The 27,528-nt window shown below is 38.2% G+C and overlaps 1 protein-coding gene across 1 annotated transcript in view; it reads left to right on the forward strand.

Annotated features, from left to right (window-relative positions):
• Positions 1 to 27,528, forward strand: part of TEX11 (testis expressed 11) — a gene marked incomplete at both ends in the record, with an annotated part of 365,391 nt that overhangs the window by 49,313 nt on the left and 288,550 nt on the right. Inside the window, 3 exons of the mRNA XM_081125501.1 lie at positions 2,649 to 2,728; positions 21,938 to 22,018; positions 22,109 to 22,228. Coding sequence (XP_080981627.1) covers positions 2,649 to 2,728; positions 21,938 to 22,018; positions 22,109 to 22,228 — 281 coding nt within the window. The remainder of the gene's footprint in view (positions 1 to 2,648; positions 2,729 to 21,937; positions 22,019 to 22,108; positions 22,229 to 27,528) is intronic.

Genomic DNA, 27,528 nt, shown 5'->3' on the forward strand with positions numbered 1-27,528 from the left:
GGTATTCACATGGAGGCAATCATTGAAGCCATAGGTGTAGTTGAATTCTCTGAGGGAGAAAATAAAGAGCAACGGTTCTTAAATATTGGTATTAATAAGGTTCACCTGTAGAGCCTGTTCCACTACAGATACCTAGGCCCCACCATTGTTAGTTTTTACTTATTAGGTTTAGGATGAAATCTGGGTATATCTGTAATTTGAAAAAAAATTCTCAGGAATTCTCAGGTACACTAAATTTTAAGAACCAGTAGTGTTGAGAGAACCAATGGTGTTGAGAGAACACAGTAGTGAGATTTTAACCTTGAGATTTTCCAAGTCTGGGAAGTACAAGAACATAGGTAGGAGACCTAAAGAAGGTCAAAATATTCTAGAGAAGACTCACTACCCCATTTATTGAATACATAGTTCTCAAAGGGTTGTCATACCATGTTGTAGCAGATAGTAGGTGAAAGGGACAAAATAAGAGTCCAGAATAAAAATACCGGGCATACATTATGCTTGAGGATCTGGGAAGGAATGGGTAAATGAATAAGGAAAACAGAGAATTCTTAAGTGCCAGAGGATACAACACTATGTGTTGTCTAAAGTCAATTCAACTTTCAAGCTGTGGGCACTGATGGAGCAGAGTAAGGCAGATGTAAGGAGTCAGTCAGCAGGCACCTATCCAAGATGTTTATAATGTAGAGGGGGGCCAACAACAGGCTGGTGAGAAGACAAGGATAGAGGAACAGCGACAACAACAAAACATCTTTATACTGAGGCGGCATTCTGGCTTAGTTTCAGCTGCCTTAGTTTCAGTATTGGCATGAAGGCTTGTTGGTGATAACTATAAACAGCTGAATCAAGAGTGTCGGGATGGGAGCAAAGTTCTTAGACTGAGACATTTCCCACACAGGGACACTGCTCAAAGCTGTGAGGTCAAGGAAGTAGTATTTTTCAAAAAGGTTATCACTTTGAAATGTTGCTGTGAAGTCAGGGAAGGTGATCTTTTTTTTTCTTTTAATTATTTTATCTTAGTTTTTAAAGAGTTTATTTTATTATTATTTTAAATTTCATCTTTATTGTTGAAAGTATTACAAATGTCCCGCTTTCCCCCCATTGACCCCCTCCTCCCCACTCCTGCCCCCTCCCGAGGCCTTCACCACATTATTGTCTGTGTACATGGGTTATGCATATATGCATATAAGTTCTTTGGTTAATCTCTTCTCACTCCCATCCTCCTTCTCTCAGAATCCTCAATCTTCTGCATGCTGGAAGGTGATCTTTAGCAAAGTGGTAAGGATGCAAAAACATCACAAGGTCTTAAGGAAATGAGTGAGTAGCAAGAAAATAGAGCTAGTAGATAGACCATCAATTCAAGAAGTTTGGCAATGAAAGGAAGAGGAGAAATCGGAAGGAAGCTTGAAGCACAGTGGTGTTGAATTTTTTTTTTTTTTTTTTCAAGGAAGGGAGATGGATGTGTTTGAAGGTAGAGAGAAAGGAATAAATTGAGAAGGAGGTACTGAAGGTATCTTTAGAGAGGGGAAATAATTGAGGGATCAGGCTCCTTAAGAATACTGAAGAATTAGTAAACTTTGGAAAAAATAAATGAAACATTTTAAAAACTGGATATGCAAGACAATGTATCTGATTATTATTTTACTGAATGTTTTTTTCAGAAATTAACTTTGTTAAGAAATGAATAGACTTTACATTTCATGATGGATAAAATAAATCTAACTACTCCAATTACCCTGTAATTGCAGCTAGGGAAATCTCTTTTCAATTGAGTATTAATTAAAAATGGCTTTAGCATAGGTAGAATGGCTACTTAACATCAGGGTAGCTAGTTTAGTTATGTGTGAAGTCATTCTGTAAAAAATTGGATATGCTTTATGATGAAAGAAACTACACAAATAAGGAGGTTAAATTATTCAACCTTGCCTGTTTTCAGGGGAAACAAACTGTATAATGAAGATATATCTGTATCTTCTAAATTATATTTTAAGAACTTTTACGTCATCTACAGCAAAGAATATATTTAGAAAGTTTCAAATTTAGGAGAATAATCCACAACTATCCTTATACTGTTCCACTTAGAATTATTTTGCTGCCAGTATGTACAAGAACAGCATGTGGAACCAGGTATCTTCAGTGATTCTTTGGGGCTTAAGACCGGCAGAAATTAAAATTTGAAAATTCAGTATCTGTCTGACTAGCATTAAGCAAATGATTCACTTGATACATTTCAGTTCATTTACTTTTCAAAAAATATGTTTTTATTGATTTTTTTTTTTTTTTTTTTTTTTTTTAGAGAGAGGAAGGGAGAGTGGGAGAGAGATAGAAACACCCAAGAGAGAGAAATGTGAACATCTACCGGCTGCCTCCTGTACGCCCCCTACTGGGGATCGGGCCCGAAACCCAGGCATGTGTCCTGACTAGGAATTGAACTGGTGACCTCTTGGTGCATGGAACAATGCCAAATCCACTGAGCCACACTGGCTGATCCAGTTGTTTTACTTTTGATAATTGATTTTTTGAAAAGCCTTTAAAACTCTTATTTTTAACAACAGTACTTGTTTCATTTCACATCACTTTTCTCTTTATAGATTTATAGAAAAGGAGAATGAATATTTTGTGTTTATGGATGTCTAATTACTGTTTTACAGTACTGCATGTTGCTTGCAAGTTGCTGTGTATGTGTGAAGGCTCAGCTGCTTCAGAAGAAGCTATTCACAGACGGATTTTGGTAAGTCCTACTAATTAAATGAGGACAAAGTGCAGATGCAATGAGATAGTCATTACTCCTATGAAGATGGTTGAAGTTAGTGTAAACCTGGAAGGGGGTTATATCCTTTAGTGTATTCATGTTTCTTTTATGATAATTATATTTATTAAAATTAAAGGTCTCCATAGTGCTGTAGTTGTTATTATAGTAATTCAGTGGATTTGTTTCAAAATAAATCATGGGGGGTTGCTGTAGGAGGAGACTAAATATTGAACTTATAATTTAGGATTAATGAAAACTAATGAAAGTAATAAAAAGTAATAGTTCTCTGATCCATTCCTCCCTACCCTCTATTTTGTTCCCTAGAGGCAAGTATGTATTTTCAGTGGAAAGTATTTTTTCCAGTGTTTTAAAACAACATTTTATTATAAATCTCAAATGTACACATAAAATTGATAAGATAGTATAATGATTTGCCCATTTACCCATCATTCAGCTAGAGTAATCATCAACACATAACCACTTTTGTTTCTTCTATATCTCCTGCAACAGCAAACCCCCATGGGTTATTTTGAAATGGATCCAAAATACATTATTTTACCCATAAACATTTCAGTATGTGTCTCCAAAAGACAAGGTATCTTTTTTATTCAAACCAACCCAACACCCATTATCATACTTGATAAATTTTAACAGAGATTTTCTAAAATTATAAATATCAATCCCCCTTGCCCTGCCTGTCCTCTCCCTTTCCTTTTCCCCCACTCCAGCTGGTTTCTTAGAATCAGGATTTTAAAAGTCCACATCTTATATTTTATTAATATCTCTCTTTTAATCTACATGTTTCTCCCTCCCTTTAAAAAAAATCTGTTGAATAAATTTATTTATTGAAGAAACCAGGTTGTTTATCGAATTTCCTAAATTCTGGATTATGATGACTGCATCCTCACAGTGTCGTTTAATGTAGTCCTCTGTACCTTGTTTTTACTGGACTGGTAGATTTAGTAGCTTGATATAATTCAGGTTCAATTTTGTTAAGAATAATTAATAGGCCATATGGTTGGTGTACTTCCATCAGAAAGCACTAATGTCTACTTCTCTCTTTTTTCTTCATTTTTTTAATCTTTACCTGACGATATTCTTTTTCCATTGCTTTTCAGAGAGAGAGAGAGAGAAACATCGATGTCAGAGAGACACATCAATTGGTTGCCTTCTGCAAGAGCCCCGACTGGTACATGCCCTTGGCCAGAATCGAACCTAGGACCCTTCAGTCCTCGTCCCGACACTCTAACCACTGAGCAAAACTGTCCAGGGCTACTTGTCTCTTTTTTCTTGTGTTAGTGCCCTTAGGTGATTTTTGTTCCCAGGTCCATTATTTCTGTAAGGTTTTGCCTATTTTAATTCTATATTCCTTATTTGTTTATTAACTGAAATAGAAACTTTTCCTCATCAATTATTTGGTTACTTTGAAGTATCATTATACAAGAAAGACAGTCTTGATATTTTCCCTTTATTTAGCAGTGTTCAGAATAATGAGTTGGTTCTCTAACAACCTTAAACGATGACCAAATAGGTTTTAAAAAAGTATTACTGTGAACTCATGGATTTTAACATGTTTAATGAATTTCAGTCCAGTGGAGTTATTCTTGAAGCACAATATCCTATCTTTGGCCAGAAGGAGCTTTTCTCTTTAAGTTATATGAGTCCTTCGGCATGACCTCAGTAGTCTTTAATAGTTTCATTTGATTTTTGATATGACAAGATATCTAGGCTCATCTTGTATAGTTCTTGCCTTAGGCCTGGAAACAGCCATTTCTCCAAGGAGCCCTGTTTCCTTTTAGTGGAAAATGTTAAGAAACCACAATGTGGACATTACAAGCACTCATTGTTACTGCATTGGTCATTATTTCTAGACTTTTTGAAGTAGACAGAGCTTTGAAATACATATTTTTAAAAAGAGAAAATATATAATGAGTTCATACTGATATTTCCAGTTGACATTTAAGATTATAGGGTTTTACTTAGCTTCTTGATTTTATATTTGTATCTCTTTTTCTGGCACTAACAATATTGATGTCCATCTGGTTTTGGGATTAGGATGATGCTGGCCTCATAAAAAGGGTTTGGGAGTTTTCCTTCCTCTTAAATTTTCTGGAATAGTTTGAATAGAATAGGTGTTAATTCTTCTTTGAATGTTTGTTAAAACTCGCCTGTAAATTCATCTGGTCCAGGATTTTTGTTTGCTCGGAGATTTTTGATTTCTGCTTCAGTTTCATTAGTTGTTAGCGGCCTATTGAGGTTTTCTGCCTCTTCTTGATTCAGCTTTGGAAGGATGTGTGCTTCTAGGAATTTGTTCATTTCATCCAGGTTGTCCAGTTCGTTGGCATATAGTTGCTCATAATATTTTCTGACAATCCTTCGTATTTCTGTTGGGTCAGTTGTTATATCGCCTCTTTCATTTCTGATTTTATTTATTTGGGTCCTCTCTCTTTGTTTCTTAGTGAGTCTGGCTAAAGGTGCATCAATCTTATTTACCGTTTCAAAGAACCAGCTCTTGGTTTCATTTATTTTTTTGTATTGTTTTTTTAGTCTCTATGTCATTAATTTCTGCTCTGATCTTTATTATTTCCTTCCTTCTACTTCCTCGGGGCTTTTCTTGCTGTTCTCATTCTGGTTCTTTTAGCTGTTGTGTTAGATGGTTCATTAAATCTTTTTCTTGTTTCTTGAGATAGGCCTGTAATGCTATGAATGTTCATCTCAGGACTGCTTTCGCTGTGTCCAATAGATTTTGGGTTGTTGTCTGTTCAATTTCGATACTTTCCATGAAGTGTTTGATTTCTTCCTTTATCTCATTGGTAACCCATTCATTGTTTAATAACATGCTATTTAGCATCCATGTGTTTGAATATTTTTGAGTTTTTTTATAATGGTTGATTTCTAGTTTCATGGCATTGTGATCTGAGAAGATGCTTGATATGATTTCAATCTTCTTATATTTGTAGAGAATTGCATTGTGCCCTAACATGTGGTCTATTTTTAGAATGTTCCATGTGCACTTGAGAAGAATGTGTATTCTGCTGCTTTGGGGTGCAATGTTCTGTAAATGTCAATTAAATCCATTAGGTCTAGTGAGTCATTTAAAGTCTGTGTTTTCCTGTTGATTTTTTGTCTTGATGATCTGTCCAATGCTGACAGTGGGGTGTTAAAGTCCCCCACTATGATTGTGTTGCTGTCAATTTCCCCTTTGAAGTCCCCCAAGAAAATTTTTATATATTTAGTTGCTCCTATATTGGGTGTATAAATGTTTATAAGGGTTTTTTTCTTTCTCTTGGATTGATCCCTTTAGTATTATGTAGTGACCTTCTTTGTCTCTTGTTATGGTCTTTATTTTGAAGTCTGTTTTGTCAGAAATAAGAATTGCTACTCCAGCTTTCTTTTCCTTTCCATTTTCATGGAATATTTTACTCCATCCCTTCACTTTTAGCCTGTGTGGGTCTTTTGATCTCAGGTGGGTCTCTTGTAGACAGCATATATTTGGGTCCTGTTTTCTTATCCATTCAGCTACCCTTTTGTCTTTTGATTGGACCATTTATTCCATTTACATTTAAGGTTACTATTTTTTTTTTTTTAACATATTTTTATTGATTTCAGAAAGAGGAAAGGAAGGGGGAGAAAGAGAGATAGAAACATCAATGATGAGAGAGTCATTGATCGGCTACCTAGTGCGCAACCTGGGCATGTGCCCTGACCGGGAATTGAACCCCGATCTCCTGGATCCTAGGTCGATGCTCAACCGCTGAGCCACGCCCGGCTGGGCTTAAGTTTACTATTGATATAAACTTATTTAATGGCATTTCCCCCCTTTATGCTGGTATACCTTCGTCTCACTATTCCTTTTTCTTAAAGTAGTCCTTTTAGAATTTCTTGCAATGCTGGTTTTGTAGTACTGAACTCCTTTAGCCTTTTTTTGTCTGGGAAGCTCTTTATTTCACCTTGAAGTTTAAATTATAACCTTCCTGGAGAAAGCAATCTTGGTTGGATGTTCTTGCTTTTCATTATTGGAGAATTTCATGCCAGTCCCTTCTGGCCTGAAGAGTTTCTGTTGAGAAATCAGATGTCAGCCTTATGGGGGTTCCCTTGTAGGTCACTGCTTGTCTCTCTCTTGTAGCCCTTAATATTTTCTCTTTGTCCTTGACATTTGCCATTTTAATTATGATGTGTCTTGGAGTGGGTCTCTTTGTGTCCTTCTTGTTTGGAACCCTCTGTGCTTCCTGAACTTGTGTGGCTTAATCCTTCGCCAGCCTAGGGAAGTTTTCTGTCATTATTTCCTCCACCAAGTTCTCTATCCCTTGCTCTCTTTCCTCCCCCTCTGGCACTCCTATAATGCAAATGTTGTTTTGCTTCATGTTGTCCCATAGTTCCCTTAGACTGCCCTCATGCTTTTTAAGTGTTTTTTCTTTTTTCTGCTCTGACTGAGTGATTTTTTTTCTACCTTGTCTTCTAAGTCACTTAGCCTATCCTCTGATTCATTGAGCCTCCTTTTAATTCCTTACAGTGCATTCTTGATATCAGATACAGCATTCTTTATCTCTGTCTGAGTTTTGTTTATGGTATGTATCTCTTTTTTCATGTCTTCACTAAGGTCCTCAATCTTATCATGTAGTGTCTTCTTAAGTTCCTTGAACATCTTCATAATCAGTACTCTGAACTCCATTTCTGATAACTTGCTCAACTCCCTCTCATCAAAGTCCTTTTCTGGCGATTTTTTCTTTTCTTTAATTTGGGGGTGGTTTCTTTGTCTCCCCATTTTGGTAGGTCTTAGTATTTGTATCTATACATTAGATATATTTGCTGTCTCCCAGTCTTGTGGGATGGGATTTTGTCTTGTGGGTCCAGTGGAGCCCAGAGTGTGTTTTCCTTATACTTCTGAGCTCTTTGCTCTAGGTGTGTCCCTCTTGTGGGTCCTCCTTTTGTGGCTTCTTTATGTTCTCCTGTTGTGGTTGGGTCTAGATTGTCATTGATCAGTCCTTGGGAGGACTTTCCTCTCAAGTTAGCTAACTGTGTCTCAGCCCCAACCTCGTCATGTAAGCTGTTGTATGGGTGCTGGCAAGGGAGGACAGTATACAATGAAACTTCCAGTAAACAAGAGGTATCTTACAAAATATCTTGACAGTCACAATGAAAACAACCCCCGTGAAAATAGAACTGGGAGAGTGAAGGGAGAACACACACACAAATAAAAAAGCTTAAGAGAAAGAGAAAGTAAAGTAACACTTAGAGAGAGAGAGACGTATATTGTTGTTAATAGTGGTGAAAATTTAGAAAATAATAATGAACTAAAATGTAAAAAATAGAGAAGCTACTAGGACATAACAGAAGCAGAGAAACAATTCTGAAAGAAGGGCCAGCAAAAAATTAAGGGAGAGAGTAGGAATAGGATCATAGTTGAAAATGAGAATATAAAAATACAATTAAGAGAATAAGAGAAACTAACAATCGAACAAAAAGAGAGGAAGACAGAGGGGAGGATAACAAAAGAACAAAAGAAAAGAAAAGGAAAGAAAAAGTTATGCCAATGGATCGAGAGGAGAGAGAGATATATAGCCCAGGCAGGGATGGAGTCTGGTAAGAGATTTGGTAGAAACTATAGAAGAAATCAGTAAACTTGGTTATAATGATAAAGTCCCAGTTGTTAAGCAGGGATATCACAAAAGTCTTGATAGTAGAAGGAAGGATAAAACAAAACAAAGCAAATAAATAAAACAAAACTAAAAAGTAAGCAAGACAAAATTCTTTTATGTAAAAACGAAAAAATTTAGTTAAAAATGTTTTTTAAAAAAATTATTATACAATTTAAAAAAGAGGAAAAAACAAATAAATCTTCTCCCCTTTCTCTTCTTTGTAAGGAAAAAAGAGAAAAAAGAAACAAACAAACCCACAAACAAAAAAACCAAACCCAAACCAAAACAAAATAAAAACAGAAGAAAAAAAGGCAATCAGGTGAGTTTCTTCTGGGCAGCTTATGTTGTCTGCGGCTCTCTGTTTTGTATGCGGATTTCAGTTTTCCTGTGAGGTACTTGTGTATCAGCCAGTGTTTGGAGCCATCTAGGTTTGGCTCTGGTGTCCTTAGGTAGATGGTTGGTCTGAGGCTCTCCGTGGGCCACCTCCTCTTGTCAGCTATTTTGCAACCTTGTAGTTGCCTGGTGTTACTCCAGAGTCTTCTGTAGAGTCTTTAGGGTGCAGGATGGCTAGTGCAGCTTAGGGTATCACTCCCCTTATTCAGAGGTTTCACTGTCAGGCACTCACTGTGAGATAGTCTCTGTTACACATCCAGCTCCTCAGTCCCTACCCTGTCCTCTGATTCTAGTTCCCTATTCTCTGGCCTGCTGCAGCTTCAGATTGATTTCAGCCTGTTGCATTTTCTGTATGGGCCGTTTCAGCAGCCTGGGCTCAGTGGGTTCGATTTAAAAAACATTCTGGTGAGCCCTTTGCCTGCCCAGCCCCCAGCAGGGGTTTTCAGCGTTTCCTCTATTTCCCAAACAATAGCCCCCGAGAGTCTTATTCTTGTACAGTCCTTCTGTGAGCTGCTCTCCCTTCCCCCTCAGGACTGTGCCCTGCGGGGGTGTCTGGGGCCTCAGTGAGCTGGGCCTGCCCCTTTCCCGTTGGGGGCAGTGCTCCTGGCTGCAGGAGAGGCAGGCGGGCTCCGCCCCTCCCTGCTTAGCTCTGGTTGGCTTATTGAACCAGGCCCGCCCCTTAGACAGAGTACTGTGCAGACCACAATCCCAGCCTCTGCTAGTCTGTTCGCCCAGTGCAGGCAGGGAAGGCAGGAGCGAGTTCTGTGATCAGACTCACAAAGGCACAAATCAACACACAGGCAGAGAGCCTGCCTGCAGGGTCCCGCTGCCCTCGTGCCAAGGCACCCAGCGGGAGTGGACCCAATGTCAGCTCCACGCAGCTCCTGGAATCGCTGGTCTGAGCAAAGCTGGGGCAGCTTCACATGCCACCATGGCGCCCCTCAGGGCTGGTCACAGATCCCAGTGTCTCCACACCAGGAGCTCACGTCGGGGAGGACTCCTTCCCTCCCCCATTCCACGCAGATTCAGCCCTTTCTGGGGCTCAACACAGTGCCCCACAGGGAGGTAGAAGGTCCCCATGTGTGGCTGCTCAGTGCATTCCTCTTGTCTCTTACCACTTGGGTGCCACACACTTTGGGACAGCCTTCCTTATGCTAGGCTACCTGAGCATTAGATGCTGGTTGCAGCCGCTACTAGAAGCTTTGTTTTGCTAGGAATGCACCGTCCACTCCTCGAGGACTCACTGCTCCCCTTGGTCCCTCTGCCCTGTGCACGGGGCACGCCTTCCCCTCTTGTCACTCCGGGTGTGAGATCCCCGCTTTTGGAGGCCGGTCCTCACTCTCCAGGGGAGGGAGCTTTGCAGCCTCCAAGCCTCCGGGCTCGGAGCTCAGCACAGGCTTCAGGGGGAACCCCCCCTTCCTACGCCTCCCCTCTCTTACTGAACTCCGTGATGTTTCTTCAGTGCTCCCCACTCGCACTCCGTCCACTCAGGTATGTTTCTCTGTTTTTTTCCAAGCTGGCTACGTAGGATTTTAGGAGTAAATCGATTCCATGGCTGGGAGCAGGGGCGCTCTGCTGCTTCTCACAGTGCCGTCATCTTCCCAACCATCTGAATTTTGTTTTATAATTATGTTAAATATTTACATGGTTCTGATGTCTAATCGTCTAAAGGAAGTATATTCATGTAAGTCTAGCTTCTGTCTCTGTTCTCTCTACCTGGTTCCCTCCTTGTCCCTGTAGTTAACTGTTTTGTTTATATTATTTTTTACCCTTTTGGTTTTTGAATATAAGCAAACAGGCATTTTTCATATTTTTCAAGCCCCAAAGTTCTTAGATAAATGGTAGCATTCCATATATATACTTTACCTTTTAAAATCTCATTTACCATTATATCTTAGAGATCACTCCATAGCAGTATATAGAGATATTACTAATTTTTATAGCTATGTAATGTTCAATTGGTGCATGTATCTTATTATATTAAACCATCCCTCTTCAATGGACATTTATGTGTGGCAATAATTGCCTTGTGCATATATCTTTTCCTATTTCAAGGTTATTACTTGTAGTGATTTCTGTTTTCACTTCTCCTGGTTGCCTCCATTTATCTTAATCATATGCTTGTATCACTGTTTTAGTTTGCTAGGGCTGCCATAACAAAATACTACAGACTGGGTGGCTTAAACAACAAACATTTATATTCTCACAGTTCTGGAGGCTAGAAGTCCGAGATCAAGGCACTGGCAGGTGTGGTTTATTCTGAGGCCTCTCTGTGGCTTGTAGATGGCTGCCTTCTCTCTGTGTCTTTATATGGCCTTTCCTCTATGTGTGTGCATCCCTTGTGTCCCTTTGTGTATCCAAATTTCCTCATAAAAACACCAGTCAGTTTGGATTAGGCCTCACCCTGATGTACTCATTTTAACTCTATCACCTTGTTATATACCCTATCTCCAAATACAGTCACATTCTGAGGTACTGGGTGTTAGGGCTTCAACATACAAATTTTGAGGGTCACAATTTAGCCCATAGTAATAATAATTAAATATTTTAAAAATAAAATTTATTGGAATAACATTGGTTAATAATGTTATATAAGTTTCAGGTGTAAAATTTTATAATACATCATCTATATATTCCATTGTGTGCTCACCACCTAAAGTCTAGTCTCCTGTCATATTTTTTATGTTTTTATTGATTTCAGAGAATCAAACCGTGACGTCCAGGTTTATGGGTAAATGCTCAACCACTAAGCCATACCAGCCCGGCACTTTTTGTTTGATATCTCATATATTCTTGAAAGCATATGGTTCTTGTTTTTCCCCCCATCTGACTTATTTCACTTAGCATTATACTCTCAAGATCCAGCCCTGTTTTTGCAAATGGCAATATTTTTTTTACGGTTGAGTAGTATCCCATTTCATATATATATATATCACATTTTCTTTACCCATCTATTTGTTGATGGATACTTAGGTTGTTTCTAAATCTTTGCTTTGTAAATAATGCTGCAACAAACATAGGGGTACATATATCTTTTTGAATTAATGTTTTCATATTGTTTGGATAAATACCCACAAAAAGAATTGCTGCATCCTATGATTGTTCTATTCTTAATTTTTTCGAGGAAACTTTATCCTATTTCCCATAGTGGCTGCACCAGTTTACAATCCCACCAGCAGTGTGCTAGAGTTCCCCTTTCTCCACATCTTCTCCAACACTTGTTATTTCTTGTTTTGATAACAGCTATTCTAACAGATGTGAGGTGGTATCTCATTGTGGTTTTGATTTGGATTTCTCTAATAGCTAGTGAAGTTGAGCATCTTTTCATATATCTATTGGCCATTTGTTTGTCATCTTAGGAAAGGTGTCTGTTCAAGTCCTCTGCTCATATTTTAATTTTATTTTTTTGAGGTTGAGTTATATGAATTTTATATGTATGTGGATATTAGCCCCTTTTTGCAGGTATATTTGCCAATATCTTCTTTCATTCAGCTGAATGCCTTTTTGTTTTGTTCATGGTTTCTTTTGCTGTGCAGACATGTTTTAGTTTGATGTACTCTCATTTATTTAATTTTGCTTTTAATTACCTTTTCTTTGGGGACAAACTCACCAAAAAACCTAAGACCAGTGGCCACAAGTTTAGGTCTTATAGTCAAGTGTTTAACTCATTTTGAGTTAATTTTTGTGTATGGTGTCAGCAGTCTAGTTTCAATCTTTTGCATGTAGCTTTCCAATTTTCCCAGCGCCATGTATTGAAGAAGCATTCCTTTCTTCACTGGATGTTTTTGATTCCTTTGTTGAAAATTAGTTGTTCATATATGTGTGGGTTTATTTCTGGGCTCTTAATTGTGTTCCATTACCCTGTGTGCCTGTTTTTCTGCCAATACCATACTGTTTTGATTATTGTAGCTTTGTAGTATATTTGGAAGTCAGGGTGTGTGATACCTTCAACTTTGTTCTTTTTTTTCAAGATTGTTTTGGCTATTCAAGGCCTTTTGTGGTTCCACATGAATTTGAGAAATTTTTGGTTCTATTTTTGTGAAAAATGCCATTGGGCTTTTAATGGAAATTGGATTAAATCTGTATACTTCTATATGTAATATGGCCATTTTAACAACGTTAATTCTTCCAACTCATGAACATGGAATATTTTTCCATTTCTCTGTGTCTTCTTCAATTTCTTTCATCGATGTCTTGTACTTTCGAGTATATAGGTCTTTTACTTCCTTTGTTTTTTTGTTTTGTTTGTTTTTAAGTGGGAATTAAAAATTTCATTTTATTTTTTAAAATTTATCTTTATTGTTGAAAGCATTACAGGTATTCCATTTTTACCCCCAATTGACCCGCTCCACCTCGCTCCCACCCCCTCCCCAGGCCTTCACCCCATTATTGACTGTGTCCATTGGTTATGCATATATGCATTTAACTTCTTTGGTTAATCTCTTCCCACCCTCCACTGCCCTTCCCCCTTCCCTCTTCCCTCTGAAATATGATTGTTTGTTGCTGCATGCGTCAGTGTCTCTGGATCTATTTAGTTCATCAGATTCTTTTGTTCGTTAGCTTCTTCTTAGAGAAGACCCTTCAACATTTCATGTAGTACTGGTCTGGTGGTGATGAACTCCTTTAGCTTTTTCTTATCTGTGAAGCTCTTTATTTGACCTTCAGTTCCAAATGATAGCTTTTTTGGGTAGAACAATCTTGGTTGTAGGTCGTTGTTTTTCATCACTTTGAATATTTCTTGCCACTCCCTTCTGGCCTGCAAGATTTCAGTTGAGAAATCAGCTGACAATCCTATGTGCTACCTTGTAGGTAACCAACTGCATTTCTCTTGCTGCTTTTAAGATTCTCTCTTTGTCTTTAACCTTTGGCATTTTAATTATGATGTGTCTTGCTGTGGGCCTCTTTGGGTTCCTCTTGTTTCAGACTTTCTGTGCTTCCTGGACTTGTAAGTCTATCTCTTTCCCCAGGTAGGGGAAGTTTTCTGTAATTATTTTTTCAAATAGGTTTTCAATTTCTTGCTCTCTTTCTTCTCCTTCTGGTACCCCAATAATATGAATGTTGGGCCTTTTGAAGTTTTCCGAGAGGTTCCTTATGCTATCTTCATATTTCTGGATTCTTTCTTCTTTATGCTCTTCTGGTTGGGTGTTTTTTGTTTCCTCATATTCCAAATTCCTGATTTGATTCTCAGCGTCCTCTACTATACTGTTGATACCCTGTAAATTATTCTTCAGTTCGTGTAGCCTTCGTTCCAAATTTGTACTTTATTAGGTCATTGATGGTATCACTTGTTTTCTAATACTCTTACTAATATGCTTGAGCATCCTTATAACCATAATTCTGAACTCTGTATCTAGTAGCTTGCTTGGTTCTATTTCATTTAGTTCCTTTTCTAGAGATTTCTTCTGTTCTTTCCTTTGTGACATGTTTGTTTGCCTCCACATTTTGTCTGCTCCCAGGTGTTTGTTTCTATGTATTAGGTAGAGCTGCTGTGTCTCCTGGAATTTGTAGAGTGGCTTTGTGTAGTAGGTGTCCGGTAGGGTCCAGTGGCTCAGCCTCCCCAGTCACCTGAGCTGGGCCTTCTAGGTGCTCCCCTGTGTGGACTGTGTGCACTGTCCTGTTGTAGTTGAGCCTTGGATGCTGTTGGTGTCACTGGGAGGAACTGACCCCCAGGCCAATCGGCTGTGAGGACCAGCTGCAACTACAGCTAAAGAGCTGCTGTGCTGGAGACACTCGTATGGAGCAGGATTTACTTCAGTGGAGCTTTAGTGTTCACCGAGTGCGCCCCTTGAGTGTGTCACTCATGGATGTGGTACGGATGTAATCCAGCGTGGTTGAGTCTGACCACCGGGTGCAGTCTCTGGGGCCTCCCAGGAGATGCAAAGTCAGTCTCTGCCAGTGCTTTGCTCAGGGACACCCAGCATGAGTTATACAGCAAACCGTAGTTGGCTGCTACTTGTTCTCGACATGGAAGTGTCCAGGAGAGGCCAAGCTATAAACCAGTGCAGGGTGCCACTAGTGCCAGGCCTGTGGCCACTTATCAAGACATATGGAGTGTGCTGAGGCCAGCTGCTGTCTGTTTGAGAGATTTTGGAAAAGTCCTAAGTATGAGGCTCGAGAGGCCACTTGCGTAGAAAAGCCACTTGAAATGGCTTGGATGAGCTTGCAGATAGGGAGGGGTAGGGTCTCCAGGAATCATCAGGGTGGGGCCTAAGGTGTGAGTTAGATGCTGGAGATTCAAATATGGTGCCTGCCTGCTGGCTCTGCAGAGGGAGGACTCGCCAAAGGAGCAGTGGCCTCTGCCAGCTCTTCTCTCTGGGAGAAAGCTGCTCCACCACCCCTCACCCCAATTTCAGGCAGGTTAGTTGTTCCCCAATTGTCCCAAGTTCCTTTCAAGCTACTGCCCAGCACTGGAGCTCAGAGGGAGTGTGTCTGAGTGAGTCTGTGTGCCAGCCTTTTAAGTGGAGCTGCCTGGGACTCCTGCACCCTTCGAGACCCTCAGCAACAGTCCCAGCTGGTTTTCACAGCCCGAAGTTGTGGGGATTTCTCTTCCTGGCCCTGGAACTCTGGGCTGGGGGCCTGATGTGGGGCTGGGACCCCTCACTGCTCCAGGAAACCTACATTGCGGAGATATCCCTCCCGGATTTAAACTGTGGCTCCAAGTATGGGCCCACGGCTGTGTCTCAGCTGTTCAGCCGTTATCCGCCCATGTCTCCACCCCTCCTACCTATCTTGTTGCTTCTTCAGTTCCCTCCTTATAGGACTCCTGTTCAGCTAGATTTCAGGAGCTTCCGAGTGATGGTTGTTCTGTATTGTAGTTGTAATTTTGATGTGGTAGGAGGCGGTGGGTACAGCTGTTACCTACGCCGCCATCTTGTTTCTCCATACTTCCTTTGTTAAGTTTATTCTTAGGTATTTTATATTTTCTTGTAATTGTAAATTGGATTGTTTTCCTCATTTATTTTTCTGATACTTCATTGTTAGTATATAAGAATACAATGGAGTTTTGTATGTTGCTTTTGTATCCTGCAACTTTACTGTATTATTTTTATTATTTCCAATAGTCTTTTGGTGAAGTCTTTCGGGATTTCTATATTTAGAATGATGTCATTTGCAAATAGTTACAATCTTACTTCTTTATTCCCAATTTGAATGTCTTTCTCTTGCCTGATTGCTCTAGCTTGGACTTCCAGTACTATGTTGAATAGTGGTGAGAGTTGTTATCCTTATCTTGTTCCTGATCTTAGAGAAAAAGATTTCAGTTTTTCCCCACTGTTTATGGTATTAGCTGAATGTTTGTCATATATGGCATTTATTACATTGAGGTACTTTCTTCTATACCCATTTTATTGAGTATTTTAATCATAAATGGATGTTGTGTGTTGTCAAATGTGTTTTCTGTATCTATTCATCTGATTATATGATTTGTATTTTTTATTTTCTTAATGTGGTGTATCACATTGATTGATTTGTATATGTTCAACTATCCTTGTATCCCTGGAATAGACCTCAGTTGCTCATGATATATTATTATTATTTTTTATTGATTCTAGAGAGAAGGATGGAGAGAGAAACGTTGATGCAAGAGAGAAATATTGATTTGTTGCCTCCCACAAGTGCTTCGACTGGGGATCAAACCTGCATCCTGGGTATGAGCCCTGACTGGGGATCTAGTCCACCACTTGTTGGTTTATGGGATGACACTCCAACCAACTTAGCCACACCAGCCAGGGCAGTATATTATCTTTTTCATGTATCGTTGCATTCAATTTGCTAGTATTCTGTTTAGGATTTTCACATGTATGTTCATCAGAGATATTGGCTTGTAATTTTTGTGTGTGTTGTCTGTGGTGAACACTGGACTTTGTCTGCACCTCCTGTTTCTGTCCTTCCCCGCTTCCTCCCTCTAATGCTTATTCTGAAATGCCCAACTTCAGATATCTCAATGTGTGGATCCCTCAGCTTTGTTGAATTATAGTTGTCTAAGATGTAACTTCAAGGGGAGAAAGCAAGAGGTGTTCTCATTCTGCCATAATACTGATATCATTCCAAATTAAATCTTGATTTATCAAGCTTATATATGATCTAGTTTTCTGCTATGATAGATGAAGATTTATCTCTTATTTTCTAACATTACCTCCCCCCCTTTTTTTTGTTAATTATACTATTTATCTGATGGCTACCTTTTAAACTTTAAGTAACATACTTCATCTTTTTTATGTTTTAAATTACCTTTATTTTTGAAAGAATTACCGATGTCCCCCCTTTCCATCCCATTGCTCCCCTCCACCCTGCACCTGCCACAACCTCCAAGCCTTCACACTATTGTCTGTGTCCATGGGTTATGCATATATACACATAAGTATTAGGTAAATCTCTTCCACACCCTTCCACCCACACCCATCTTCCCTCTGAGCTTCATCAGTCTGTTCCATGCTTCTGTGTCTCGGGATCTATTTCGTTCATCAGTTTATTTTGTTCATTATATTCCACGTATGAGTGAGATCATGTGATACTTGTCTTTCTCTGACTGACTTATTTTGCTTAGCATAATACTCTTCAAATCTTACCATTCTGTCTCTAAAGGTAAGAGGTCCTTCTTTTTTACAGCTGCATAGTATTCCATGGTGTATATGTCAAAGAAGATGCTTGATATGATTTCAATCTTTTTGAACTTATAGAGACTTGTTTTATGTCCTAACATATTGTCTATCTTTGAGAATGTCCTGTGTGCACTTGAGGGGAATGTATATTCTGCAACTTTGTGGTAGAATGTTCTGTAAATATCAATTGAATCCATCTGATTTAGTTTGTCAATTAAGGTCACTGTTCCCTTGTTGATTTTTTGCCTGGAAAACTTATCCAGCGCAGTCAGTGGTGTGTTAAAGTCCCCTACTATGACTGTATTGCTGTCGATCTCTCCCTTATAAGTCTTCCAGAATTTTTTTTTTATGAATTTAGGTGTTCCTGTCTTGGGTGAATATATGTTTATCAGGATAATATCCTCTTGTTGGATTGATCCCTTTACTATTATGTAGTGACCATTCTTGTCTCTTGTGATGGTCTTCATTTTGAAGCCTATTTTGACAGATATGAGTATTGCTACCCCAGCCTTTTTTCATTTCTGTTTGCATGGAAAAATTTTTTCCGTCTCTTCACTCTCATCCTGTGTGAGTCTTTTGTTTTGAGGTGGGCCTCTTGTAGACAGCATGTATTTGGGTCTTGTTTTCTTATCTATTTAGCTAACTGATGTTTTTTGATTGGAGCATTTAATCCATTTAAATTTAAGGTTATTATTGATAGGTGCTTATCTATTGCCATTCTAATTCTTTATGCCTATGTTTTTCTCTCTATTTCTATTTTTTAATCCAGCAGTCCCATTAACATTTCTTGCAATGATGGTTTGGTGGTGAAAAAGTCCTTTAGCCTTTTTTTTTTTTTGTCTGGGAAGCTCTTTATTTCACCATCTATTTTGAATGATAGCCTTACTGGACAGAGTAATCTTGGTTTCAGATCCTTGTTTTGCCTTTCCTTAAATACTTCATGCTATTTCCTTCTGGCCTGTGGAGTTTCTGATGAGGAGTCAGCTCACAGCCTTATTGGAGCCCCTTTGTAGGGAACAGATTGCATTTTTCTTGCTGCCTTTAAGATTTTCTCTTTGTCTTGAATTTTTGGCATTTTAATCATGTGTCTGGTCATGGTCCTCTTTGGGTTCTTCTTGCTTGGGACTCTCTGTGCCTCCTGAACATGTGTGACTTTTTCCTTGACCAGGTTAGGGAAGTTTTCTGCCATTATTTCTTTAAACAAATTCTCTACCCTTTTCTTAGTTTCTTAACCTTCTGGCAATCCTATGATGCGAATGTTGTTACATTTCATGTTGTCCCACAGCTCCTTTAAACTGCCCTCCTGTTTTTTATTTGTTCTCTGATTGAGTGATTTTTTTCTATCCTGTTTTCTAATTTGCTGATTGGATCCTCAGCTTGCACTAATCTACTGTTCAATCCTTCCAATGTATTCTTTATTTCTACTATGTCATTTTTGATTTCCTTCATAATTTCCATATCTCTCTCATGCTGTTGAGCATCCTTACAATCAGTATTCTGAACTCTATATCTGATAGATTGCTTATTCCCATTTCATTTATTTCTTCTTCTTCTGAATTCCCTAGTTCTTTCATTTGGGGCTTGCTTTTTTGTCTCCCCATTTTGACTTCCTGTTTGTGTTTTTTTCTTTGTATTAGGTAGATCTGCTAGGACTCCCAGTTTTTTTGGAAGGTCTCTGTTGCAGGCCAATGTCAGATGCTGTTTGTGACTGGCCTTGAGTACAGTGTTTGGTGCTATCAACCATCCAACGCTGTGGCTCCCTCTCCTGGGGCCAGGTGCGTTTGGAAAGGACCAAGATGCACACCAGTGTCTGCTTTTTCAAGCCCTGGGTCCAGAAGCAGATCATGCAAAGACTCAAAGCACCCAGAGGTCTGCCTCTTTCTGTTGGCTGATTGATATTCTCAGTCTCTTAATGAGCCTCAGTCTGTAGACCACAGCAAGATGTAAACTCCACAGGATGGGGCAGTTGCTTCCCTCCCCGCAGGCAAATGCTGCCTTCATGGTTAAGATCTGTCTGAGAAAGATGACCTGTCCCATATGGGAGAGTGACATAGCCCGGGATCCAGATGGCTGCCCTGTGAGCTCTAGCTCCAGAATCTGCAACCCTGGACTCTCCTCACACCGGTCTTTTCCTCTCTGTCTTCCCTCTGCCAGAGCCCAAGGTGAGTGACTGCCCACAAAACTTTGTGCAATGGCCCTTTAAGAGGGAGCCTGCATTTCCAGCCTTTTCTCCCTGGCAGACAGAAACCGTGCTGTTTTTCACTGCCAGATGTTATGTGGGCACCATTCTCAGTTCTGGTGCTCTGGACTGGGAAGCCCAGCCTGGGGTTTAGTCCCGTGAGTCCTCAGTGGGAACCCCCCTCAAGCTGTGAAAAGTCCCTCCTTACCTTTAGCTACTGCCTGTGGGAACCCAGTCAGCCCTCTCGCGGCTCCTCACTTCTTACCAGTCTCTATGCGGTCTCCACTTCAGGTCCTTGGTTATGAGGGTGCTTTCCATCTAGTCTTCAGTTGATTATTCAGGGTGATTTTTCTATATTTTAGTTGTAATTTCAGTTTAGTCCTGGGAGAGTATCAGTGTTGCTTCTATTTATTCCGCCACCATCTTGGAATCTCCTAAATAATATACTTTAAATTTTTATTTCTTTCTACATCAGTTTTCTAAAATATGTCCTTACTTTCCACTGTGTGAAGATATTAGTACCTTTATTTTTCTCTCTACCTTTCCTCACCTTTAACTTTCTAACTTTTGTCACCTTTAACATTTTCATTTTTGGCTTTTTTGATTCAAAGAATGAAAACTAAAAGGAGCATTTTATTGGTTGTGACTACTATTTTAATTCTGTGGATAATAATGATAGTTTTATTTTCTTTCTCTCTAATACTGTTTCTTTGTGTATTCTTCTATTTGTTGAGTGTGATGTCCTTTTTTGGTATTCATTTCCTCAGTTGTTTGGTGATTATTGCTCATATTTGATTTGGGATTCCTTGATAGTTTTCTGTAAATACTGTGTCACACTATTTACAATAACCTGACTGATGGAGAGGTAGGACTGGATATTTCAATTGTCCTGTGTTGTAAGTCACCTGAAATTCTATTTTTCTCCAGCCTATGTGATTGTACTCATGGTTCCTTCCTGAGTGAGAAGGGAGAAGATACCTCTTGTGGGGAGGCCAACTGCCTGATACTTCTACAGTTCACATCCAGAATGTTTCCACATTTTTCATTTTTGTGAATTTTTGGGATGGTGGTTTTTACCTCATTCCATTTGTTGTATATTTTTCAGAGGTTCCTTATTAATTTAGGTCAACTGAAAATGCCCCTTATTTTCCAGGACCCTTATCGAATAAGAAAAATTGTATATCTTTTCCCTTATTTATAGAGAATATATGTAAATTTCCTGGAAATAATATATACATAAAATATCTCATATACATAATATAATGTCTATAATGTTACATATATTGTGTCTAGGGCTTTATAATATATAAAATTTATACTAAAATTATAGTATATATTTTATATATAAATTTGCAGTAAAATTTATCGTATCCAAAGTTGATAGTGTTTATACACACACACACACATGCACGCACACACACATACATACACACTGCATTTCTAGGGGTTTATAATATAAAGGTTGGCTGTAGTGTGTGCTGAGTTCTCCATCTTGATTTAGTTCTTATTTGCTTCCACAGCATTTGTGCATATTTCATATCAACTATTTATTTAGATGTCTGTCAGTTACAATACTATGAGCTGCTTCAGGGTGCCTGGCATATAAAATATACCTAATACACATTTTTAAAAAATTAATAACAATTTTTTAGAGATATGATTAAAAATTAGAACCCAGGTGTTGTTGACTTATAGTTTAATGCTTATGATAAGACTTTCTTCAAGTATGTGACACATTAATTTTTCAGAATTTTCTCTTCTTATCTAAATTATCCCAATGTTTTCTTTTACTATTTCCTTAGATGTGTTTTCAAGTATATTAATTTATTTTAATCCTCACCCAAGGACATTTTTAGACAGGAAAGGAGAGAGAAACATTGATGTTAAAGAGAAACTTTTTAATATTTCCTTAGAACAACGTGTTTTCAAGTCTATTAAATTTTTTTCTAATCCTTACTCGAAGACATGCTTAGAGAGAGGAAGGGAGAGAGAAACATTAATGTTAAAGAGAAACATTGATAGGTTGCCTTCTCTGTGAGCTACCTGACTGGGGATCAAACCTGCAACCCAGGTATGTGCCCTGACCAGGAATTAAATCGGCAATCCTTCAATACGTGGGATGACGCTCAACCAACTGAGCCACTCCAGCTGGACAAGTCTATTAATTTTTTATTATTGCTTTTCTTAAGACCATTTCTCTTAAATTATGGAGTTCAAAGCAGAACACAGAACTCTAATAAATGCTGTTCCCTTTTTGTTTTCTGTGGATTATACTACTGAATATAGACAGAAAATTAAATATTTTCTTCAATATCCTCCTCAACCACTTTGGAGGAGGTGTGATTTAAAAAAATATTTTCTAATTTGTATCTTCCAGATGACTATGAAAACAGGAAAAGGGTGGGTGGATGTTGGAAATGCTGTGATCGCTGATGAATTTTTTCAAGCTGCCATGGCTGTAAGTTACCAGTGATTTTTTAGCTATGGCAATTATTAGTAACAGTTGTTATTCTCATTATTACATAGTATTGGTGGTTTTATTTTTCAGACTCTAGAACAATTATATGCCAGATTAATTCAGAAGAGCTCTACTGAGACACCAGTGACTATGCAGAAGTTCGCTGTGGAGAGAAATATTTTCAAAGTGCTTTCTTACCAAGCAGAGTCAGTAGGTATCATAGTCACCAGGGCCTCACAGTGAAGCATTTTGTATATATAAATGCAAAAGTGATTTGCAATTGTGCTGTGTTGTTTGCTCATGTTTTCTAAAAGTGTGCTGCTATCAGTGTTCCAAGTTGTACTTTACCTCTGTTAGGCTTCTGGATTTCCTCATTTTGTCACCATACAATTAGGTGTGCATTTTTGGTTGACAAAATGTAAACCGTGATGAGTTTGTGCTCTGTAATTATGTAATTATAGAAATGAAAGAGACCTTAAACATCATCTACTATTGCTCTTTTATTTTTATTTTTGACATATAATATATAATTCATATTCTGTAAAATTCACACATTTAATATATACAATTTAGTGGATTTAGTATATTCACAAAATTATGCAATCTTTACCACAATCTAAGATTAAAGCATTTTTATCACCCCAAAATGAACCCCTCTACCCATTACCAGTCACTCCCCATTCCTCCTGATCCCACTCTAGCAACCACTAATCCACTTTCTATCTCTATAGATTTGCCTGATTTGGACATTTCATATAAATGAAATCATACAATAAGTATTCTTTTGTGATTAGCTTCTTTCACTTAGCATGTTTTCAGGGTTAATCCTTATTGTAATATGTATCAGTACTTCATCTTTTTATTACCAAATGATGTTCAACTATATGGATATACTACATTTTGTTTATTCATTCATTGATGAACATTTGGGTTGTTTTCAATATTGGGCTATTATGAATAATTCTACTGTGAACATTTATGTACAGATTTTTGTGTATACATATTCTTTTAAATTTATCTTTATTGTTGAGATGTGTGTACATATTTTTATTTCTCTTAGATATATACCTAGGAGTAGACTTGCTGAGTAACATGGTAACTCTGTTTTACTTTTTATGAAACTGCAAGACTGTTTTCTATAGTGACTATACCATTTTAGACTTCCACTAGTAGTGTATGAAGGCTCCAGTTTTTCCATATCTAAGAGTTTTATAATTTTAGCACTTACATTTATATCTATGATTAATTTCAAGACAATTTTAGAGTGTGGTGTGAGGTGGGGGTCCCACTTCATTATTTTGCATGTGGCTTTCTAGTTGTCTCAGAAACATTTATTGAAAAGACTATTCTTTCTCCATTGAATGGTCTTGGACCCTTGTCAAAAATCAGTTTATTGCTCTAGCTGTTTTCACTTAGTGGTTAGAATGTTGGCCTGTGGTCCAAAGGGTGGTGGGTTTGATTCCTGGTAAAGGGTATGTACTTTGGTTGCAGGTTCGATCACTGGCCCTGGTTGGGGTGTGTATGGGAGGCAACCAATTGATGTGTCTCTCTCACACAAATGTTTCTCTTTCTCTCACATTTTCTCTCTCCCCTTCCTCCCTCTCTTCCACACTCTCTTAAAATCAATGGAAAATTATCCTTGGGTGAGGATTAAAACCTCCCACAGTTTATAATAAATGTGAGAGTTTATTTCTGGACTCTTGATTCTATTCCATTTTGATCATATGCCAATACTTCACTGTCTTTATTATAGTAGCTGTGTAGTAAGTTTTGAAATCAGAAAGTGTGTTTTCAAACTTTGTTATTTTTCACTATTATTTTGACTGTTTGGGGCCTCTTGCATTTCCATATGAATTTTAAGATCAGTTTATCCATTTATGCAGAGAAGCCAGCTGGGATTTTGATAGGAATAGCATTGAATCTGTATGTCAGTTTGAGGAGTTTTGCTATCTTAAAAATATTAAGTATTCTGATTATGAATATGGGATGGCTTCTAATTTATTTAGTTCTTAAATGATGAAACTATCCATTTCTTTGTGTCTTCAGTTGCTTTCAACAGTGTCTTATAGTTTTAAGTGTATAGATCTTTCACCTCCTTTAGTTAAATTTATTCCTAGGTATTTTATTCTTTTTGTTGATACTGTGAATGGGATTGTTTTCATAATTTCTCTTTCTAATTTGTTTTAATTTTCATCCAAGAATATGGTTTTTTGTTGCTTTTAGGGAGAGTGGAAGGGAGAGTGATAGGGAGGGAGGGAGAGAGAGAGAAACATCGATGTGAGAGAGAAACATTCATCTGTTGCCTCCTGTATGTGTCCTGACGAGGGAACAAACCCCCAACCTAGATATGTGCCCTCACTGGGAATCGAACCTGCAACCTTTAGGTGTACCAGATGACGCTCTAAGAAATGAGCCATCTGACCAGGGCAATTTCTCTTTCTAATTTTTGTTGTTGATAGCATATAGAAATGCAACAGATTATTACATATTGATTTTTGTATCTTGCAACTTTACTGTATTTGTTTATTTCTGATATTTTTTGGGAAGGATTCTTTAGGGTTTTCTGTATATAAATTTATGTCATTTGCAAATAGTGACACCTTTACTTCTTCCTTTCCAATTTGGAGGCCTTTTAATTCTTTTTTTGCCTGATTACTCTAGATAAGACTTCTAATACTGTGTTGATAATAATTACGAAAGGTACTCTATGCTCATGGTTGAGAAGAATTAACATTGTTAAAATGTTCATGTTACCTAAAATAATCTACAGATTCAAGGCAATTCTTCTCAAAATTCTAATGACATTTTTCACAGAAATTGAACAAAAATTCCTAAAATTTGTGTGGAATTACAAAAAGATGCCAACTAGTCAAAGAAATCCTGAGATCAAAGAGCAAAGCCAGATATATTACATTCCCTGGTTTCAAACTATACTATAAAGCTTTAGTAACCAAAACAGTATGATATTGGCAGAAAAACTGACAGATCAGTAAAACATAATCAAGAGCCAGAAATAAATTCACACATGGAAAACTAATTTATGATGAAGGAACCAAGAGTATACAATGAAAATAGGAAAGCCTCTTCAATAAACAATGTTGGGAAAACTGAACAGCCACATGAAAAAGAACGAAACTAGACTGTTCTTATACCATACTTAAAAATTAACACATAATGCCTTTATGGTCAGTTAATATTTGACAAAGGAGGCAAGAGCATACAGTGGAGTAAAAACAGTCTCTTTAATAAGTGGTGTTAGGACAATTGGATAGGTACATGCAAAAAATGAAACTAGACCACCAATGTACACCATGCACAAGAATTAACTTAAAATGGATAAAACACTTAAATGTAAGTCGCCAAACCATAAAAATCCTAGAAGAAAACATAGGCAATAAAATAACAGACATCTTGTGTGGCAATATTTTTACTGATAGTTCTCCTAGGGGAAGGGAAACAAAGGGAAAAATAAACAAATGGGACTACATCAAACTAAAAAGTGTCTGCACAGCAAAAGAAACCATCAACAAAATGAAAAGGATGCCCATTGTACAGGAGAACATATTTACCAATGATACATCTGGTAAAGGGTTAATTTGCAAAATATATAAAGAACTTATACCACTCAACACCAGGAAGACAAAATTCTAGTAAAAAAATGGGCAAAGGATCTGAATAGACACTTCTCTAAAGAAGACATACAGATGGCCAAGAGACATGAAAAAAATGCTCAATCATCAGAGAGATGCAAATTAAAACCACAATGAAGTATTACCTGACACCTTACACCTGTCAAAATTGCCACCATCAACAAATTAACAAATAACAAGTGCTAATGAGGATGCAAAGAAAAGGGAACCCTAGTGCACTGTTGGTGGGAATGCAAAATGGTGAAGCCACTGTGGAAAACAGTATGGAGTTTCCTCTAAAAATTAAAAATGGAACTGCTTTTTTAACTAGAGATACCACGTCTGGGAATATAATGTAAGAATCCTGAAACATCAATCAGTAAGAATATATGTACCCTTATGTTCGTAGCAGCGTTACTTAAAATAACCAAGATTTGGAAACAGCCCAAGTGCCCATCAGTAGATGAGTGAATAAAAAAGCTGTGATACATTTACACCACGGAATACTATGCATCTGTAAAAAAGAAGGATCTCTTATCCTTTGTGACAGCATGGATGGACTTGAAGATTATTTTGCTGAGGTAAATAAGCCAGTCAGAGAAAGACAAATACCGTATGATCTCACTTATATGTGGAATCTAATGAACAAAATAAATAAATTGATGAACAAAATAGAACCACAGGCATGTATACATAGAACAGACCCCTCAGAGGGTAGAGGGGTGGGAGGGACTGGATAAAATAAGATGGAGAGAGTAGCCAAAGAATATATATACATAGCCCATGGACACAGACAACAGAGCGGTGAAAGCCTGGGGAGGGGTCGCAGAGGCTGGGTGGAGGTGGGCAAAAGGGGAAAATGAGGGACCTTTGTAATAGCATCAATAAAAAAAGAAATATTTTCATCCTGTCTGGTGTTGCTCAGTGGTTAGAGCATTGGCTCATGTGCCGAAGGGTTGGGGGTTCAGTCCCCAGCCCCAGTTCGGGTGTGTGAGGTGGCCAGTCTATGTGTTTCTCTCACATCTATGTTTCTATCTATCTCTCTACTCCCTCCATCCATCCCTTCCACTCTCTAAAAAAAAAAAAAAAATCAATGGAAAAAATATCCTCGAGTAAGGATTAACAAACAAATACATAAAAAATACACCTGAAAATAAAAAAAAATAAAATGGATTATAGACTTGAAAATAAGACCTGAATTATAAAATACATAGAAGAGCCCAGCCAGCATGGCTCAGAGGTTAAGCATTGACCTATGATCCAGGAGATTGTGGTTTGATTCCTGGTCAGGGTACATGCCCGGGTCATGGGCTTGGTCCCCATTGGGGGGCATGCAGGAGGCAGCCGATCAGTGATTCTCATCATTGATGTTTCCGTCTCTCTCACCCTTTCTCTCTCTGAAATCAGTAAAGGTATATTTTAAAAAAACAGAAGAAAAACATACTCAGTAAACTCGTTAACATTGGTCTTAGCTATGTATTTGTGTGTGTGTGTTTTTTTAAATATATCTTTACTGATTTCAGAGAGAGGAAAAGAGAGGGGCAGAGAGAGTTGAAACATCAATGGTGAGAGAGTCGTCATTGATCAGCTGCCTCTTACTGGGGATTGAGCCCTCAACCCAGGCATGTGCCCTGACTGGGAATCAAACCACGATCTCCTGGATCCTAGGTCATGTTCAACTGCTGAACCATGCCCGGCCAGGCTGTATTTGTGGTTTTGACTCCAGTGGCAAGGGAAACAAAAACAAAAATGATGAAACTGAAGATTAGAGGATATTAGTTAGTTGAAGATCTAAGACCGGAACCAAGATTTTCTGACTTTTAGTCTAATGCTCCCTACCCTACAAATTAAGTTGGCTGTATAAAAGAGAATTCCCTTTTG

This window comes from Miniopterus schreibersii (genome assembly GCF_964146895.1).
Source record: "Miniopterus schreibersii genome assembly, chromosome: X".
Lineage (NCBI taxonomy): Eukaryota > Metazoa > Chordata > Mammalia > Chiroptera > Miniopteridae > Miniopterus > Miniopterus schreibersii.